Source organism: Cuculus canorus, chromosome 1, assembly GCF_017976375.1.
Source record: "Cuculus canorus isolate bCucCan1 chromosome 1, bCucCan1.pri, whole genome shotgun sequence".
In the NCBI taxonomy this organism is placed as follows: Eukaryota; Metazoa; Chordata; class Aves; order Cuculiformes; family Cuculidae; genus Cuculus; species Cuculus canorus.
In genome coordinates, this window is record NC_071401.1 from 125294025 (window position 1) to 125314356 (window position 20332).

Below are 20332 nucleotides of genomic sequence, written 5' to 3' on the forward strand. Positions count from 1 at the left end.
AATCTTATGCATATTCTCTTCCTTTCCAAGGACTCATTTTAATGTTATTATGAACTTCACAGCAGCCACATCTCTTGCTGGTTTGGAGCTCTGGAGCCAGCTCTGCCTGACCTTGTGTTTGAGCCAGGGAAAGGCTGCAGACAGAGGGGATTGCAGAGGAAGAGACACCTGTTCAGCACAGACCACACTGAGCACAAGGCGTTATCAGCTCCAGAGGATGAGCGGTGTCTGGAGAAACACTGCTTGAAAGAAAACACGATCTCAGAGGGACATTCTGTCTGACTTTCGAAAAACACAGTTACTTAGATGCAACTTTACTTTAGCTTAAATCAAAATACTCCACTTCTGTAACAGTCACCGCTTCTTGTGCCGTCTCGGCCGCGGACATCTGAGAGTTTACAGCAGCTTTTCCTCCTCGGGAGCACCAGCCGGGGCCGGGGAAGGAAGGAGTGGCGGGTGGGGAGGGGCTGGCAAGGTGCTGGCTCGAACTGGAAAGGAACCGGTCCCAGCGCAGCCGGGGAGGCTGTATGAGAGCCGGCAGCGAGCGAGGAGAGTGCAGCGGGACCGGCGCCTGAGCACGGTGGGGCTGCAGCTGTTTGGTGGGGCGGGATCTGCCCCCCCGAAACCTGAAGGGGAGGGATCTGCCCCCACCCCCCCCACCCCGAAACCTGAAGGGGCTGAGAGGCTGCAAGCCCGGCACCGGGGTCAGGGAGGAGGGTCTGAAAGCACCGAGGTTTGGGAACAGGCGGCGATGCAGAGCGGTGGGCTTGCAGGGCTGCCCCCTAATTCCTGAGTTTGTGTTGTAGGGTGGCTCCGTGGAGACGGGGAAGATGCCAGAAGGGGAGAAAACGAGGCAATGGAAGCAAGAAGAGGAGCAGCAGCAGAAAGAAGAGGAGCAAGAGGGTCTCATCGAGTTCTACGGTTCCTACCAGGAGCTATTCCAGTTCTTCTGCAGCAACACGACCATCCATGGGGCTATCCGCCTGGTGTGCTCCAAAAAGAATAAGATGAAGACGGCCTTCTGGTCCGTTCTCTTCTTTCTCACCTTCGGCTTAATGTACTGGCAGTTTGGGATCCTCTACAGGGAGTACTTCAGCTACCCTGTCAACCTGAACCTCAACCTCAGCTCGGACAGGCTGACTTTCCCAGCCGTGACGCTATGCACCCTCAATCCATACAGGTAAGACTCGCGGAGCGGTCGAGTGCCTCGACTTTTGCGGTTGTCGGGTAAAAGCATGTCCTCTTGTTGTCCTCACGGTCCTTCACTGTCCGTGTGTGCACCGGTGCCTCGCAGAGGACGCTTTTCACAGCCCTCTGCTGCTGCAGGGCATTTGCAGGAAGGTCTGTTTGGGCAGCTGCGCTTGGTGTGTGTGAGCAAGCTGCACTTTAAACTGCCACAGGGCAAAAGCAGATGCCTTTACTTCTTTCCTACAAAGATGGTAGCCTCCAGCAAGGGGTTGTATTTGCAGCTGGTGGCAGGAATGTCCGGAATCGCCCCAGCAGACTTTGCCACATGGCTTATTCAGAGCTGTTCATGTGCATCCAGCCCTAAACCCGCAAGCTTCTCTCTCCCCTCCTGTCCCGAACAGGTACAGCGCCATCCGGAAGAAGCTGGATGAGCTGGACCAAATCACCCATCAGACACTGCTAGACCTTTATGACTACAACATGTCTCTGGCACGAAGCGACTGGTCCACACAGTCCACGGGAAAGCGTAGCTCAAGGAGCCTGCTCCATCAAGTTCAGCGCCACCCGTTGCGAAGGCAGAAGCGGGATAACTTGGTCAACTTGCCAGAGAACAGCCCCTCAGTGGATAAGAACGACTGGAAAATTGGCTTTGTTCTGGTGAGATCCTTAGATATCCTGTCTCTGCCTACCTATCTCTTGTTAACGGCCATGCCCTTCCGTATATAAAAGTCTGATTAAGCTGCAGTGGCTTTTGTTAATGATAGATAATGATAGAGCTGAGTCCTTTGCTCAATACAGTCTTGCTCCCCAAGTCCTGTCCCCGTCCATGAGACTTGTCCATGTCAGTTCCTTTCTTTTTCCAGGTAGGGCAGGGAAACCTTGTCCTTCCTAAAGGCTACATCAGCTTTGCAGTTGCCTTGGAAAGCCATTTATTAACATCTGCCGCAGTGTTGCTCAATAACAGCAAAGGGGAAAGTACTGGATGGCTCTGGGCCATGTGAAATGTGGTCATGGTCGTATTTGCTCTTAGGTAGCAGCTTCTTTGCCAGAGGGTATCTGCGTTTGCATTCAAAAAGGCACTGAAAGACCGAAGCTAATCACTTGCCAATTAACTGGAGTTCCCCCAGGATAACAAACGTTTTTCGGACACACCCTGAAGACGGACTTACCCACCCAAGAATTTAAAGCTTCTGGGTTTATAGCACTAGAATTTCCATGGTGTAGATCACCCTGCACTCCTCACTGACTTGCTGTCTCCTGGGTTTTACTCAGTTGTGCTCGTTCACCTGGTGTTTCCTTCCCACCGAGGAGCTGCCCTGCTTTTCCCCATCCTGCTGACCCTTTTGAACAAGTGCAGGAGTCCTCAAAAGCTCCTCCGTTCCCTCGGCTTCATTGTTTCCTCGTGCTGAGGGAACACAGCTAATCCCCAGCCACAGCCTTGCCTCCTGGACAAGACTTCCTTGACATGGATGGTTTTATCCTTCTCTTCTTAACAGTGCAGTGAAAACAACAAGGATTGTTTCCATCAGGCGTACTCCTCAGGGGTGGATGCCGTGCGGGAATGGTACAGCTTTCACTATATCAATATCCTGGCACAGGTGCCTGATGCAAAAGCCCTGGATGAGTCTGACTTTGAGAATTTCATCTATGCTTGCCGCTTCAATGAAGCAACATGTGACAAGGCGTAAGTGGTGGGAACATCCCACCAAGTCTTCCTGACAACACCCTTATTTTTGTCTGTGTCCAAGGGGGATAGAAACCTGCATTAGAGAGCCTCTTTCCCAAGGTGGGATGGTTCCTTGTCCAGATTGTCTCAGATGATGTCTCATGAGTCTTCCCTGTGGGTTGTGTTCACCAGGGTCACAGTTTCTGTCACCTCAAACTATGAACCTCAGAGGATGGTTTCTCCTTTTCCTAGGTTTCACACAGCTGGAATAGTTACTCTGGTACAAACCCCAGAATGAGTACACATGTGCAGTGGAGAAGTGTCTTTATTCTGCTCTATACAGTGGTGAAGTGGTGCATGATCTAGTGGGATGTCCCTGCAAAGGGGTTGGAACTAGATGATCTTTAAGGTCCCTTCCAACCCGAACTATTCTATGATTCTATGATCAGATCATACACAGGAGGAAAAGAGAGAGTTGCTTGAAAAAGACAAGAAAAACAGTATCCCACTCTTCTCCTGCCATTGTGGTCAAAAACCAAGAAATAGTGAAATCAAACCTGTCAAGGGAGGAAAAGCAGTAAGAAGAGCCAAGTGCTTTGTCAATATTAGGGATATAATACAATAATTGCTAGTACTGCTAAAATCTTTTTGGGCTCTCAAGAGTTAGCAGCATGAAATACCCGGTGTGAAAACCTGTCCAGCTCCAGGGTATTTTTTACAGCGGGTTTTAATTGCTCTTCCCAGTTGGGCTGAGTTTACATAACAAATACTGCCCATCTGCTGTAAGCCCCTCTCCCTGCAGGTGGAAAACATAGCCCTTCCCATTGGTCTCTCAGCCCTTCTCACGCTGTGTGAAATTTTCTGGTTTAATTTCAGGAATTACACACACTTCCACCATCCCTTGTATGGGAACTGCTATACCTTTAATGACAACAGCAGCAGCCTGTGGACATCCTCGCTGCCTGGGATCAATAATGGTGGGTGAGAGGCACTCTTTGGTGAGTAAGGAAAACAGCTCAGGAGTTACGAGCATCCTGTTGTCCTTTGACACTGGTGTTAGCAGATTGCAGCCCTGCTCTGTCTTGCCCAAGCTCTGTTTTCACCCATGTGGAGGTGGCTGTCTCATGGGCATGGCTGTCCCTCACTGCTGCCCCACTGCCTTTTTCTTCCCTCAGTGCCTGAACATTACGTTTCTTGCTCCCTCTGGACCTGTGCCGGCTCTTCCTGAAGTCCGCAGCTGAGCTCCAGTACTGTGGTCCCTAGAATGTGGTCTTGGCCTCCTCATTCCCCACTTTTCTGTTTCCAGTAACTGACCTGTTTGTGTTTCTAAACCTCCTGAAACCTCCCTAGGCCCAGTCTTCAGGCTTTTCTTCCATCCAGCTCCAAGTCTGCCCATGAAATCTCTCTCCATTCCCAGCTCTGCTTTTCCTAAGCCAGGATGAAGAAATCCAGTTTTCTCTGCCTTCTCCTGGAGCCTCCAGGTTTGTCTCTGGCCTCCCTCCAGCAACCCTCCATTATTACCCAGCTTTCATGTAGCCCTAGTTGATGTTTCTCTTCCTTTATCTCTTAGTGATCCGCTTCTAACCATTCTGTTCTCTCTACTCTCCTGCATGATCATAGAATCCTAGAATAGTTTGGGTTGGAAGGCGCCTTAAAGATCATCCTGTTCTAACCCCCCTGCCTTGAATGACCAGTCATGACCTTCTCTTGCTGTCTGATGTTTCCTCAGGTCTCTCTCTGGTGGTGCGCACTGAACAGAATGATTTCATTCCTCTGTTGTCCACGGTGACAGGAGCCAGGGTCATGGTCCATGATCAGAATGAGCCAGCCTTCATGGATGATGGGGGTTTCAATGTGCGTCCCGGTATTGAGACCTCCATCAGCATGAGAAAGGTGAGGAAGCAGCAGGGCTGAGAGCTATGGATGTGAAGGTATGGGTGTGGTTTAACTTGGTGGATTGCCATGATCCCCATAAGGGAGGAGATTCATCTCGTGGAATGAAGGGAGGGGGAGAAGAGGAGCTTATCAGTGAACAATGAAATGTATGAAAGCAGAGAAAGCTGGCATCCAGAGGTAAGCATAAAGAGCAGATACTAAAGAACAAGCAGTTGACGACATGGAAGTGTAGAAAGAGGATAGCAAAGTACCAGTCGTTCTGTGTAGTGACTGTTTGATATTCTAGGAGATGACTGTGCGCCTTGGGGGCAGTTACAGTGATTGCACAGAGGATGGCAGTGATGTGCCAGTGCAAAATCTGTACTCTTCTCGCTATACCGAACAGGTAACTCATCATCACTGGTCCTGTGCCAGCTTGTTTCCCTTCCTTTTCTGTTGTCTGTGGGCAGTGTTAATGTTACCATGTGATAAGAGGCTACAGTTGGTTTGGTTCCCTTGTTCAACCTTTTCCACCTCATATGCCTCCAGGTCTGCATTCGCTCCTGCTTTCAGCTCAACATGGTAGATCGCTGTGGCTGTGCATATTACTTCTATCCCTTACCTGCTGGAGCAGAGTACTGTGACTACACAAAGCACATGGCCTGGGGTAAGGGGACAGGGGGAATAGTAAAGCTCATGCCTACCTGAACCTATTCAGTCCCTCTCGTATCCTGGTACATCTCCTTATTGTCTTCAATGAGCTTTTTGATGTAGGACGTCCAAAAGATGCTCTTGTCTTGGATGGTCAGTCCCTCTTGAGATTGTGGGAGGAAACCACCTCTAGATTCCCCTCACTGTTGCAGATCGCATTTTGTACACAGACACTGTGAGCTTACCTGGATTTACTTTCTGTGCTGCTCAGGCTACTGCTATTACAAACTCCTGGCTGAATTCAAAGCTGACGTGCTGGGCTGTTTCCACAAATGTCGGAAACCTTGCAAGTAAGTTTGATCACTGGTCAGACAGATTGGGAAATCTTTATTCCTAGAGGTGTTTGAACGCATTCATTCACCAGTATAAAAACTCTTGCCAGTAGCTGAGCTGCAACTTCGAATGTATTTCTCCCATCGAAAACCCAAAATGTCTGGGGAGCATCACTGTTGGCTTGGGGTGAGCTGCTGAGAACTGTGCAGAAGCTCGGGGGGAAGTAGGCAGAACTTCAACATGGGAGGAAGTTTTCTGGGGGTTGAGAGATGTGGCCTTGTGGTTCCTACAGCTAACACAGCCTCTTGTCTTCTAGAATGACAGAATACCGTCTGTCAGCTGGATACTCCCACTGGCCTTCTGCTGTCTCAGAGGTAAGGAGAGGGTGTCCTGGCTCCCCAGCCCTGCTCTGAATTCCGCTCGAGTCCTTCCTCAATTGGTACTCAGCCTACAGGAGTGACTGTAATCACGTAATGCTATTTATTGCACTTTCATTTCAGGACTGGGTTTTTTACATGCTTTCACAACAGAACAAATACAATATCACATCAAAAAGGTGAGAGTCCCCAAACAGAGGCTGCATCCAAAGCAGAAGAGAGTGGGTGTGGGTGTGTACTTGGAGGCGTGGGAAGGAGAGCTATGCAGCAGCTTGTACATAGCTGATGCAGGATGCCACAAACATTGGGTTTTGTTGCCCAGAGATGTTGTAGATGCCCCATCACTGGAAATATTCCATTCATGATCAGATTGAAAGACATCCCTGCTCATTCCTGGAGGGCTGGACTAGATAGCCTTTAAAGGTCCCTTCCAACCCAAACCATTCTATGATTCTAAGTGTGCTGTTAAGTATCAAAGATCACATTCTGTGCAGAATGAGGGAACTGGAGAGATTGGGAAAAGCCTCTAGGTGGTGTATATGGGAAGAGGATGGGGGGCAGAAGGGGACAGAGAAGACAATTAACCTTGGTGAAGAAATGCAGGGATTGTGGATTTGGAGTTACTGAGTCCCATCTTTCATTTACAGGAACGGAGTTGCCAAAGTGAATATCTTTTTTGAGCAGTGGAACTACAAGACCAATGGGGAGTCTCCAGCCTTTACGGTATACACACTACTGCCATGTCTTTTGTCCCCCCGCTATCCCTCTATGTTGGCAGGTGTTCATTGTAGCAGCATTACTGGTATTGAGTCTCTTTTCCTGGGGCAAGGTGGGAGGAACCCCACAGCGGCACTACTAGTGGGAACAGTCAGGAAGGCAAAAAGATGGAACACGGGCTGTCCTCACTGCTCTTTCTGCATCTCTTGCAGGTAGTGACTCTGCTGTCCCAGCTTGGGAACCAGTGGAGTCTCTGGTTTGGATCCTCTGTCCTGTCTGTGATGGAGCTTGCAGAGCTGGTCCTGGATTTCATCGCCATTACCTGTATCTTGGCCTTACGCTGGTTCCGTTCCCGGAAGCAGCTCTCCACTCCAGGACCCCCTCCAAACAGTCACGATAACACTGCTTTCCAAGATGAGGTGCCAGCCCTTGGTGCTCCACACCGCTTCACTGTTGAGGCTGTAGTGACCATGCTGCCATCCTACAACAGTCTGGAACCATGTGGGCCAAGCAAAGATGGTGAGGTGGGACGTGAGTGAGGCAGTGGCTTACTCCACAGTTTGGATGGGCAGCAACTGGAGCAGAAACTGCACACTTGGTCCATGGGACCTGAATTTCCTTCTTTCTGGGGTGCTCTACCTGGACCATAGCAGAAGACTGCACTGCTGTTGGCCTGGGTTCATTGCTTTTACTGCTGTTCATGAATTCATTGTTGTCAACGTACTGCTGCTCTGGGGACTACCAGGGATGAGAATTTGTCTTGCACATGTATGAGGGAGATGTCCACTTAGTTTCCTTATACTCTTTGCATGTGCTCACCTACACATGGATGCATTCTTTTCTCTGCAACAAAGATACTGCCGCAGTTCTAGTCTGTCATTAATTAAAGATGTTTGGCAGGGGTGACTGGCCGCCTCTCTGGTATGACAAGGGGCAGGAATGGCATCTCAGCTGGGGTACAAGACCCTAAGATTTCTTAAGCTTTCCCTAAGGTTGGAAACTTGTTGCTTTTTCCTAGTTTCTAATGTCCAGCTGTGACTCAAAGACTTAAGCCACCCATTGTGTCCCCTCCCCCTGGGAGATAACAGCCACTGCCATAATCTCAATTTATATTGTATACAACATGCTGGGGAGGTAGCTGACACTGCTGCGCTCAGGTCGGGACAAAACACCCCTGGCAGAATAAAGTCCCTTTCTAAGCTGCCCACATGGCAGTAGATCTTGGCTGTACAGTGGTCTCCATTGTTGTATACCATGCATGTGTATGTTCAGCTATTTGAGCATTTGCCAGAGCATTCGGGATAAACTGATCTCTATGTAGGAGCTACAGTAATAAAGTGGCTATGCACAACCTCAGAAGTGTCCCAAACAGTATCTCTGCTGCTGTGAGATCCCACAAAAGAGGGTCAGAATAGCACAGGTCACACAGTGCCTCTCTGCTCCACTCGTCCCTTCTCTATTTCACCCACAGAGGCTCTGCTGAGGATCCTGAAGCACAGAAGTGCTGCAGGCTTTAATCTCAAACATCCTTTGAGAGAGAAAGCTTTAGTGGATTAGAATGGACCGCATAGGCAATCAAGGCCAGGACAAAGATGGTCCTCTCCTAAGGAACTAATTTGGAGATCTCCACCTAAGAGCACACATCTTAATACTTGCCGTCAGCTTGCCATACTGTGTTTTACAAATATTCAGACTTCTGCTGCAATGGTATTTAAAAAAGCAGTTTATATGGTATCAAGAGAAAAAGGGTGATGTCCTTAACAGGATTATCCATGTCACCAGACAAACACAGATGCCAGAATTTAGGTATATACTTTAGGCAAAGACTTGCGGTACCATGTACCCAATCACATTGCAAATAGCCTTGTTTGAATTTAAATCTAGTTAATCATAACAGAAGAAAAACTTCAGATATCTTAAAAAATTAAAGTAGATGCACTGCCTTTCAGAAGCTGAAGGATTTTACTGCAGTATATAAACTGTTGCCTAATTCTGCCCTTGAAGATATTAAACACATGCTTGTACTGCTCTTGCCTTGCTTATCTAAATGCACTTTTCACTTCCCAGCAGAGACTGATTTTCTTCCTCTTCGCAGACATGAGCACTATATTCTTTTATTACACAAATATCCATGTTTTTTCAAACTTCACCCCAGTGTTGGGCTGATGCCCCTTGTTTGAATGAAAAGATAATGTCTCTCTGCTGGGAACAGCAGCAAGCAAACCGGGTGGGGGTGTCCTTCTTCAGCAAGGGGGACAGCCTGGCCGGAGAGAGAGCCCTGCAACCACAGGCACTTACAGGGGTGGAAACACGGAATCCCTCTGGGAGGCAATGGAAAAAATCAGGACTTCTACAAACATTACAAAGAAATATGCAGTTTCTTTGTTTATGTTTATAACCACCAAAGTAAAAGCGAGTGAGTAAGGAAAGAATGAAATCTCAAAGCTGACATAATGGACTGAAAAATGAATAATGAATGTTCTGCCCAAGAGGCAAAGTTAAAAATGTAGAGGATAAAACAAAAAGTAACTTTGGTCACAATTAAAACAAGAAAGGCAAATACAGTTTGGATGCTGCACCCACAGCCCAGTTCTTGGTCATGAACTCAGTACTACAGACTGCCACCTTCATTAAGTTTCTAGCCCATGAATGAGCAAAAACCTGACACTGGATACATCAAGCTGTTTGCTTCACAAGACCACCTCCAAAGGAAGAAAGGAGAAATAGCAGGTGCAACATCTAAAACTGTCTCTGAATATCATAAATGTATGATGATTCATACATTGTGCATGATCTTTTTGGAGTATCTGAAGATTAAGACACAATTATTCACATCACACAGTAGCGTTATAACCATAAAAGTGATGTGACCCACTGCATTACACATAGTTAAGTGGGTCATTAAAGGAGGATTAATGAGAGACATAACTACTAGAAACATTAAATTCTCTTCAATGTTATAAAGAAATACATCCGTAGAAGATGGTGATGTATTCTCTAGAAATTCCTGGGAAGCTTGCACCAAACTGTTTTCCTCTTCTGTAAAAATGTTGATGCAAAAAATGGGCTTTGACTGATGAACTCAAAGTAATGACCCCATTAATTATCCAAACCAGAGTTAAAATCCTGTGCAAACATGAAGCTATTGTACAAGTTAGTAAATAGATTAGATCTCCCTGTCCTGAGGATCAGTGCAAGAATTGTTATTTTGGCAGAAATTGGGCAATCCTCATAGGAACATCCCTACAGTTCTTGTAGTTTGACAAAACCACAAATTATCAGCTAAACAGATGCATAGTGAGATTGATCTGGCAGAAAACAAGAGGCAAGTCCAACAGTGCTTGTCTGAGAATGCAGAAATGGAGTGTTGCACTGAGAACGTGAAATGAAAAGGGAAGAAAGGGTGCATTTAGAAGGATTTGTAGGTCAGCAAAGGTGAATTCAAGGTCTGAGTTAGGGAGAATTTGTACAAGAGGAGAAAATGAGAGGATGTAAATTCATCAGTAGTCAGATATGTTAGAGGCATAGCACAGTTATTTGGAGGACATAGAAACATGCAAGGAGCAGTTGTAGGCTATAGGAGGCTGAAGAAAAGTGTCTTTTTGGATCGAGAGCATCTATCATACGGGGGAAGGCAAAGAAGTAAGAATATAAGTGCTTGAAGGAGGAAGGGAAGCACAGGATGATAAAAATAATTTTACTGACAAGTTGGGAGTATTAGAGTGGTTTGTTTTGCAGGAGTAAGCAGCACAGAAGTGGGCAGTTCTGGGTGCTTAAGGAGAAGAATGAGAATCAGAAAAAGGAAGATTTACACCATTGGGAGATTTCAGAGGAAGAAGTATTTAGGAGCTTAAAAACAATAGCAAAGGATTTGTGGAATTGTGTGGTACTGCTGGAACACAAGGGAAGAGAAGTGAGCTCTTCTGGGACATGGAACAACCCAAAAAGACATAGTATAAAGGGCCCCAGCATCTGTGGGACCATAGCTGTGGCAGGCATTTGTAAGCTGATTGAGGGTTAAGAGGTCATTGGAGGTCTTGCTAGCCAGGAAAAGGGACAGTCTGGGAAATGTATGGACATGGAAGTTTGAGGGCTCCAACTGTAACATCAGAATAATTTGGAGGGTCTGAGAACCCCTGAGAAAGATTAGAATGTAGCGGGACTGGGGAAATGGAAAAAAAGTACTGGAAGAAATAGAGGGATGGGCCAACCCCCCTACCGGGAGAAGGAAAGCCAGGCACATGTTGAGAAAGCAGGGAGCACAGGGACACAGAGGCAGGCATACCCTGTGATGAGATGAAAACTTGCCTTAAGAGTGTGACAGTCACAATTTGACTAGATACCAGAATTGTATTTTTATATTAAGGTAATCAAGGAAATGCATGCAAGTACAACTTGTGAGTGTCTAGAGAAGCTAGTAAATGGGAAAAACACCGCTTCAGAAAGTAAGGAAAGCAATACATTTAGAAGAACTAAACTCTAGAAAGCAAGCGGCTAAGTGCTTAGAGAAGCTGGCCAGATAAGTCACAAGGCTTGTTTGCACAGACCAAGGTCAAACAAAAAAGATATTTGAGGAAAGGGTTACCAGGCTCTTGCTACAAGTTTAAAATCTAAAAAAAAACCTCTACATACTTACATCAAGAAATGAAAAGGCCAGCAGTGCTGTTGATGATAGGACAGAGGGAACCACAGAGACCAGGAACACACCAGAGGGATGGCCATGTTGCCTTACAGTTCTTTATGCTTACCAATGTGCAATATTTAAAGGTGTCTTGTGGGCACAAGAGAGAAGAGGGCCTTCAGCTTCTAAGTACACACTTAAAGGCTATGAACTAAAAAAAACTTAGTATCTGGAGATTATGGCAAACATATAAGAGAATGGAACAAGAGTTTTTAGACAAACAGCATCACAAGAGAGAACATGAAAAGGAAGTCATTTTGGCCTCTGCAAGAATCAGTGCATTTATGCATTCAAAGATGTTATGGGTTTGCTTTACATTGGAAACCCAGGGAGCAAATAAGGGTGTTCTGAATAACTCTTTCAGAGAAAAGATAGGTCAAAGATTATCAGAAGCATGGAGGCTGAAGTGCAACTTTACTTTGGCCTGCAAACAGGAAGTTTTATGAAGGGATCCAGTTACTTGGCTTCCAAGAGGAACCACTGGAAGGCAGGAAACCAGGAAGAAACACTGGGCTGAATTCAAATATCTGACACATCCAAGTTGCCTACTTTGTAAAACCTATATCCCAATCTGCTATATCTCTTGGAAAGTAATTATTTACTTAGAGGTCAGAACAAAGATAAAACCTCTGTACTTCCCCCACTATTGCCTCTACATCAAGTTAAGGTTTCCAACCTTAACTGAGGATACATCACAGCAGGGACCTCTGTCTTCACAGAGGAAAGCTAGATCCAGTAAACAAGTGCTGATGCTGCATTCCTAGTCCAGAGAAAAATCTTTTGTCTTCCTTACCATTTGGTTACTGTCCAGCTGAGACAAAAAAGCAAACCACTCCCCAAATGATGAGACCACAGCCCAATTCCATCAGTGCACAGAAGCATCAGGAAAGGCCAGAGCAAGGCCCAGAGCATCTTGAAACATGAAGGTTTAAGACATGCACATTTAAGAGGAACATAGTCAAGGCTTTCCCACCACCAAACGTGAAGGTGTCAGGATGAAGCAGCTGATATGGGTACTGCATGTTTAAAGGCAGAGCTTGAGTTTCCAAGTAGACTCATGAAGAGCTACACTGCCAAAGACTTGGCCTTGCTTTTAGTACACATTTAAAAAATGTGTTTTGTCCAGGGCAACAGACTCTGCAGGAGCCGCAGAGATGCAGATGCTGTAAATGATGGCACCTCAGAAAGTGAGTTCCCCGCACAACCTGGTACTTTGAACACTTACAGCAGGATTATGCTTAGACATCCAACTCTTTATCTGAACTTGCACAACATGACTCACAAGTTGGGCACAAGGCTGTGCTCCAGAGCAGCTGGCCAGCTTTGGAAAATAAGCACAGAAGCCTCTAGGTTTGGCTGAGGACTTGAAGACCATGTAATCGATGGTCTGGAAACACATACATTTTAAGAAAAAATGTTTTGTACCCCCTCCTTCCATGAACAAGGGTGAACAGTAGCAAAGGCAACATACAGCTTAGCAGGAACTGTAGCATGTCTAACTCATTCAGATTGTGCAGGTCTGAACTGTGCTGAAGTTTAGACTGTATGCACTGCTTTAGTCCACCAGCCAGTGCAGACACCCTCCTTTGTCAGGAAGGCTTTCAACTTTGAAAGAATTAGCAGAGCTGTACTGCTCCAAGTTCACCGTTGACCATACATTGTTGGGTATGATTTTGGTGATATTTAAGACTGGAAAAAGATTGATAAGGGAACTACAAACCACAGGTTGCTTTACAGCCTAAATTTTGTAACAGCTGGTGGGGTAAGGGCACAAGTATCTCATTTTAAAATAAGTCTGCACTGGACAAAGCTCTGTCATTTCTTTTTGATGAGTTTCAAGCACACAGTGAAACAAAACAAGGGGTCACTTACCTTATTCCAGCCATGCTCCAAGATATGCTGGGAACAGCACTGTACTCTTGGACCTCTCCATTTGGATCATGAACACATGTCCCAACACCACCCCAAAGGAAATTCATTTTCTGGGCTTATGGGCCTGATAATAGGTTACTAAAACCTTCAGGCAGCACAGCCCCAGAACCAGAGCAACACCCTCCATTCAGGGGACCACAACCCCACACAGTGGCTGGACATTTGGCAGCTGGAAATAGAGTTGGCTTGGGCAGCCTCTTCCTCAAGAGCTGCTGGTTCATACATCTTGTTACAGATTACCAATAGTCAGACCAGCACCCGGTTCCAGTACAACTGGAACTACCACCATCGCAACAGAAGAACACCCGCTGCTTTGAGGGCCAGAACTTCAGGTGTGTGTATAGCATGGAAGTGACAAAAAAAATTAGGTTCCAAAACCAGTTTGGTATCCCAACCCCTTCCCATCGGCTGACAGACCAGACAGACTCAGTAAGGTGGTGAATTGTGTTTCTTAAAGACCGCTTAAAGTACATGAGCTGATTACTATAACATGCCAGAGATTACAGTTGTGTTTACAGAGGAAGGAAATAAACTGCACGTGCATGAGTGGCTGTAATGCTGTGGACAGCAGAGTCCCTTACTTTTACTCAGAGGGCCTTGGTGATTTTTTTTTTTTTTGCCCATGCATAGAGACACAAAGGAGGGGAAAGGGAGCAGAAGAGGCAACATACAACATCTAAGAGAAAGAAATGAAAGACAGCCTAGGGGGACCTCAGCCCCTAGAGGAACAGGAAGATTGGGGCACCAAAGGCTTCTTTAGAAGAGTTCAAGAGAATTGCTGGTCTGGGGGCCTCAAGCTTGTATGCCCATCCCCTAAAATCATAGCAGTAAGTAGTACAAGCACGCCCTGGCTCCTCTTCAGTAGATGCACATCTGACCGTCCATCACATCTCAGTTCCACAGGGAATTAGGGAAGTGCTCAGGGGACGAGGGCTGCTTCACTCCAGATCTTCATCTCTACCCTCACCCAAGGTGGAGATGGATGGAATTGCGGGGAGATGAACTCAGCGCAAATGAAATGCTGGGGCATGGAAGTGAGCATGCAAAACCTAGTCCCTTCCCAGATGCCCTGTGAGGGGGAAAGGTGCTTCCCCAGCACACCAAATGAAAGAAAAAAGCATCTGCTCCTCCCACCTTTTGTACTTCACTCCCATCTGGGAACTCTAGTGACATTCTCCCCTGCCTCCTGGCATCTTAAGCCTAGGCAGATCCCAGGGTGTTCTAGAACTGAGGTAAAGCTTCCTAAATTAAAGGAGTATGCTCTTTCCAGTCTACATTATAGGCTACAGCTCATCTTGTAAATAAAAAAAAAAAAAACAAAAAAACCAACCCACAACAAAAAAACAAGATGCATAGATGCATGTTCCACAGAAGATTCTGCAGAAACTGAGGAACAGGGCAGCTCATTTAACCCCGGGTTTGACACATTCAAGCAACCTGCAGCTCTTGTTGTTTTTGAAAGAGGAGAGCAAGGGGATCGCTTACAGAAAGCGACAGCATTCCATGCTGCAAGTTCACTTCCAGCAGAGACCATCTTGGATCTAAATTCAAGAAAACCCGTACCAAGTAGGAGGACTTCAGTTTAACAGGCAAGATCTCTAGGAATTAAGCTGCCAAATTGGGACATCTGATGTTACTTTAAAAATACTCATGGCTAGAGCAGCATTTCCCTTTGAATTCCTACCTAACCATTCCAAGTATTTTCCAACTCCTGCTGAAAGTTACGACTTTGTCGCAGCAGGAACAGAACAGGTATTCATAACCAGAAAGCTCTGTGGCTCGTACAGTCTCATCTGGAACACCTCTAGTCTCCTTCACCTCCATCTACTATGCAGTGGATTTCCTTTGTCATTCAACCCAGTAACACAAAAGCCAAACACCCATTTCTTCTCCCACTCTGCCACTATCCCTAAGTCTTCCAGAAAGCTACAAGATACCAGAAAGCCACAGGGTCCTGGATTGTGTCTGCATAGATGAAAGGAATATTTGATATCCTGCACCAGAGTCCTTCTTGTGGTTCTCTTGTTCCTTCTGGCAGGAGACTGTACTCCCACTCACGCCTTCTAGATAGTAACAAACTCCTTTCACTTAACTGTGTTTAGTCGGTTGCACTTGACTGAGGTAATCATGTAGGCTCTCCTTTATAATAACTGAAATGGCCACATTCAGACAGCAAGCCATCTGAAAGTAAGGACAGGCAGACTAAATTGCTTAAGTGCTCATCTCTCCATGGCTAGAGAAATCTAGATGACTATATCTAGCTCAGTCACTGACCAACACAAACGAGCCTTTATTTCAGAAGCTCAATGAAAAACTTAGGTCATGCTGCCACTCTTCAGGAAGAATACTAAAGAATCTCCCACGCTGAAGTCCTTCATCTCCAAAGGCACTGCATTAAGGCATTCTTATTTTGCTAGAGTCCACACAGGCACTATTTGACAAGCTCATATCCAAAAATAAAGCACAAAAATTCCCTGCAGAAGAGCAGGAGCATTAGCAAACCCACTCCTCCTCTACTTCCCTCTCCTCTAAACTCAAGAGGACCTTCCCTAAAGCTACAGCAGCTGTTGAAGAGTCTAACCATGTAGTAGAGCGCTTCAGAGTCCTATACAGAAGACAAATTAAAACCAATAAAGAAATCAATGAAGAAGCTAGGTGTAAGGGAAGGGAAGGAAAGATTCGGGGGCAAGAAGAGACAGGCAAGGCGACAGGGGATAGTAGGCTGCAGACTGAAGGAGCCACATTCAAGTAAAAAAGTAAACTGAAGACAAAGCAATAGGAAAAAAAAAAGGAAAGAACAAAAGGGCAAGTTACACCAAAGGTTCCCCCAGAAATTGCTAAATCTCCCACCAGGGAAGGGACTTGCCAACCCACCCACTCCAAGGTAAATGCCCCTTATACTTACAGATTTACCTGGCAGAATTTCCCATTTCTACAGTGATGGCCACCCCCAATTCCTTCTGTTACTATATAAAGCATGCCATTTCCATAGTAAGTGTGGGAGTTCCAGCACCACCACCTCCCTTCCCAAAGAACTCAAGTTAACACTTATGCAAACAAGACCCTCCAGATCTCAAACCAAAAAAGTAGAGTTTAGAGTGCTCTATGTTTCTTCACCTTTGATCCTGGGCTTTTGGTACTTACTTACAATCACCACCACCACAATGGCACAAATCACTCCCATCATGATCATCATCTGGAGAGAGAGATTGTCAAATAGTAATACTCAGAACACATTGACAAGTTCACATCTTCCCTGACAGCCAAGACCTCAAAGTCCTTCCACAGTGAAAGAACTCAAGCATTAAAAATAATTATTAAGCCTCAACTATCCTCTCAAAGTCCTGCAGGAGAGGACTAGCCCAAATTCCTTCTGATGAAGGTCATGGCACTAAGAAACTCACCTTGCAGTTCTTCCACCAGTACTTCCTTTTGAGTTTTGCTGCACTACTTTCAAATTGTGAGGCACCAGCTTGAAGTGCATCTGCCCGGTCATCTAGCTCTGACAGTTTCTGATCTCTTTCCAGCACCTTGTCTAAGTTTACACGCATTATATCAACCACCTGCAGAAGGAAGAACAGTAGCAGAGTTGAGCTGGAAAAGCAAGAGCAGTAACTCTGCCAATAAGTAAATCAGACACAGTAATGAGCGTAAGCCCCAAACAAGGAAAAAAGGTCAGGATACGAAACAGCTTTCAAGTTGTTGCCTATTTTGAAGTGGCGGAAACAAGTCCTAGACACCCTGCTGCCATATCAGTATAAGTACACTTAATATGGGTCTGAGGACCTGTTTCATCACCTGTTTTTAAAAGCTCTCAAATCCAGCAAGCCTAAACCACCCCACTCACAAGCTCAATCCTACACTCAGGCCCCCATAACTGCAAAGATATAACTTCGAGCTACATGTTGCTGCCCCAGTGAGGTGTAAAGTTGTTACTGCATGACAGCAGCCATGCTACAGATGCCGACCCTGGAAAGTCAGGCAAGGTTCCTCGCACCTGACACACTGAGTCTGCATACAGATTGTTGCCTTGAAGCAGCAGTTGTTGGGAGTTAACCTGGATGCTGTATAGCTTTATTTCCATAGGCACACGATACACGATGTAAGGTAACAAAAATCTAACAGGTGTGCTCCTTGGGTCATATCTGGGATTAAGCAGCATCTAAACAGAAAGCAATTTCATCCCTGCTCCAGCCTCTTGCATAGGCTTTGCCAGCACACTTTGATTATTGAGTATTTTCTGACATTGGCAAGAAAACAGCATCCACCCCCTCAGCAACAGAGGCCTGTGAAGAAGGCCACTGCTGCAGAGCGGTGGGAGAAGGGCCCGGGCAGCTGGCAGAGCTACTCACCTCCTCCACCTGGGCCTGCGTCTGCTGCATCCGCCGGTTACTGGTCAGGTTGGGAGGTGGCCCGGGGGGGCCGCCACCGGGGGCCGCCCCTTCGGGGGCCCCGGGAGCAGGTTGCTGAGCTGGTTCAGACCTAGGTAAACATACACATGGGTAAACAGACAAGAGAGAGAGAAGCCCCCCCCAAATCCACCCAAACCCCCACGTCCCCAGTCTGGGGCGGGGGGGGGGGTGTTGGCAGCGCCGCAGAACCCGCACCCTCCCTGAGTTCCCCGGGAAGACGGCGGGGCGGCCCCAGGGCTTGCGGAGACCGGAGAGGGGGCGGCAGCGGCGCGGGGGTGACCGGGAGGAGGCTGCAGCGCGCCGCAAGCACCGGGCGGGGGGGACACGGCAGCGTTGGGCGCCGGCGGGGAGCCCCGCGCACCCCCCAGTGGGGGGGGGGAACCTACGCATGGCCCGTTCCCGAGCGGGGGGAGGGACAGCAGGGCTGCCTGGGGTGCGGCGGGGGAAGGGGGCGGTGCGGGCAGCGCTGCCTGCGGGTGCTGCAATGCGCCACTCGGCCCCGCCGCCGGACAGGGCGAGGGATCCGCGCGGTCCCGTTGCCTCTCGCCTCCCCCCAGCTAGCCCCGCGCCGCAGCGCCCACGGTGGGGCAGGCACTCACATCGCCGAGACAAACCAGTACCCTCGGGCACGCTGCGGTCAGGCAACTCTACACCGGTCACCCGCCCTCCGCCCGGGGCACACTATTTATAGCCGTCGAGCCCCGCCCCTACAGCCCACAGCCAATCAGAAAGGATGTGGGCGGGGACTCTTCGCGAACAGTGAATCAGCGCTACCCTCGGGATCCCCCGCAGCGAATCAGCGCTCCTGGAGGCGGGGCCCCACACCGTCGTTCTTCACCTCCCGGACTTCCTACGAACAGACCCCGCCCCCTCCGCCGCTCGCCCAATGGGAGCAGAGCGCGCCCCCGCGCGCCCCGAGCGCCCCGCCCCTGCGGAGGGGCCGGGAAATGGCGGGGTCGGAGCTGCCCAGGGCCGCCCCGCCGCAGCTCCCAAAGGGCCTGGGAGGCCGCCGCGCTCTGTTCGGTTCTGAACAGGGTCACTCGCGCCGGTGCCGTCAGAGGCGGAGACTGCGGAGCGTTCCCACCGCCGTGGCATGTGAGGTGGCTCCGGTGAAGCCGCTGTCCCTGCAATCGAAGAGGTGGTGGTGCTGGCCCGCTTCCATCACGCAGCACGGCGTAGAAGGGGATCAGAATCGACCGATGAAGTGACTTGGCTGGAGCCTCCGCTGCGGAAAATCAGGCTCAGGTTTGTACTTTCTCCCCTCTAAGGATGTTGAGAAGCCTGCTGGATCAGAGAGGACGCCAGTTCGGGACAAAAGGGAGGGAGGAACTCTGTTGGAACAAGAAGCTTCTCCCTACAGCACTTGGTGGGGTGAGCAAGTAGTTAGTTCACACCTACACGGAACCTGTTTACTTTCATAAGGTGGCACAAGTCATTAATACAAGTTTCTAGTGTCAGATCTGATAGGTCAGTAGGTACAAAAGATAGGGATGTTCCAAATTATAGCCTGGGAGCCAAAAAACACATGTGCAGTTTTGGGTGCCACAGTATAAAACATATCTAAGCTACTGGAAAGTGTCCAGAGGAGAGACACCAAGTTGGTGCAGGGTTTGGAGGGGAAGCTATGTGAGGAGTGGCTGAAGTCACTTGGTCTGTTCATCCTGGAGAAGAGAAGGCTAAGGGGAGACCTCATCAGTGTCTACAGCCTCCTCACAAGGGAGGGAGGAAGAGCAGGCATTGATCTCTTTGGTGACCAATGACAGGACCCGAGGGAATGGCAGTAAGATCTGTGAGGAGAGGTTTATGTTGGACATCAGGAAAAGGTTCTACCCCCAGAGGGTGGTGGAGCACTGGAACAGCTTCCCAGGGAAGCAGTCATAGCACCCAGCCTAACAATATTCCAGAAACATTTGGCCAATGCCCTCAGACACGTGGTGTGAATGTTGGGGTCATCTTGTGCAGGGACAGGAGTTGGACTTGATGATCCTCATTGGTCCCTTCCAACTCTGGACATTCTATGATAATACCAGGTTGTGACTAGAGCAGATGATTTGCAGATAGGGCTGTTGAGGGTTAAGGAGCAACCGAGCACTTGCCTCAGTGGAACTGAAGCCTTTAAGCTGTGCCTTCAGACAAGGGACAAGTCACAGAAAAAGCTTCTATAGCTTGGCGACCTTCCTGCCGCAGTTTGAGGATCATTCCAATAACCATTGCAAACAACAGAAGATGGAACTTGTGGAACTGCTGGTCCACAGAGCCCTTGCCAAGTTGGTGCTTAGGGCCTAAGAGCTGACGAAGATTACAAGATATTTTTGGTGACCGTTTGCCAGTTTCTGATAGTTTTTTAGCCAAGGATTTGGTACACCTGTGGTTTGTTTGTGTAATAACCCCTAGCTGCTCTTTCCAGGTGTTTGCTAAGTCTCCAGGTCGATCTGTACACATTTTCTGAATCCACAACACGTTCTGGCAGATGTACGGAACTTCTGCCAGAAGTCCCTGC

General features: G+C 47.9%; 2 protein-coding genes across 4 annotated transcripts; one reads left to right on the top strand and one right to left on the bottom strand.

Moving 5' to 3' along the window:
* Nucleotides 1-456: 456 nt before the first annotated feature.
* SCNN1A (sodium channel epithelial 1 subunit alpha) lies at nt 457-14745 on the top strand. Its single transcript, XM_009566740.2, has 13 exons — nt 457-580; nt 807-1180; nt 1590-1845; nt 2685-2872; nt 3731-3831; nt 4584-4747; nt 5037-5135; nt 5279-5396; nt 5652-5730; nt 6030-6087; nt 6214-6269; nt 6738-6813; nt 7020-14745. Exons 2-13 carry the CDS (start codon nt 831-833, stop codon nt 7344-7346), a joined length of 1872 nt encoding a protein of 623 aa, XP_009565035.2. The 5' UTR covers nt 457-580; nt 807-830; the 3' UTR covers nt 7347-14745.
* Nucleotides 4633-18536, bottom strand: VAMP1 (vesicle associated membrane protein 1). Of its 3 annotated transcripts, none has more exons than XM_054085469.1 (5): nt 18432-18536; nt 17773-17902; nt 16825-16983; nt 16565-16616; nt 4633-4771 (listed from the first exon to the last, which is right to left on the bottom strand). In XM_054085469.1, coding segments are annotated over exons 1-5 (381 nt in total). In that variant the 5' UTR covers nt 18434-18536; the 3' UTR covers nt 4633-4733. The 3 variants fall into 3 exon arrangements, with proteins under 3 accessions (XP_053941444.1, XP_053941433.1, XP_053941454.1); XM_054085479.1 differs by lacking the exon at nt 4633-4771 and adding an exon at nt 14743-16181; XM_054085458.1 differs by lacking the exon at nt 4633-4771 and having other exon boundaries at nt 14739-16616.
* Nucleotides 18537-20332: the final 1796 nt, after the last annotated feature.

Coding starts and splice junctions, on each gene's coding strand:
- VAMP1 (XM_054085458.1), bottom strand. Junction 16,984..17,772: donor CGCAGGCCCAGGTGGAGGAG/GTGAGTAGCTCT, acceptor TTCCTTCTGCAG/GTGGTTGATATAATGCGTGT. Junction 16,617..16,824: donor ACTGGTGGAAGAACTGCAAG/GTGAGTTTCTTA, acceptor CTCTCTCTCCAG/ATGATGATCATGATGGGAGT.
- SCNN1A (XM_009566740.2), top strand. CDS start 831: ATGCCAGAAGGGGAGAAAACGAGGCAATGGAAGCAAGAAGAGGAGCAG. Junction 2,873..3,730: donor GAAGCAACATGTGACAAGGC/GTAAGTGGTGGG, acceptor GTTTAATTTCAG/GAATTACACACACTTCCACC. Junction 6,088..6,213: donor GGCCTTCTGCTGTCTCAGAG/GTAAGGAGAGGG, acceptor CTTTCATTTCAG/GACTGGGTTTTTTACATGCT.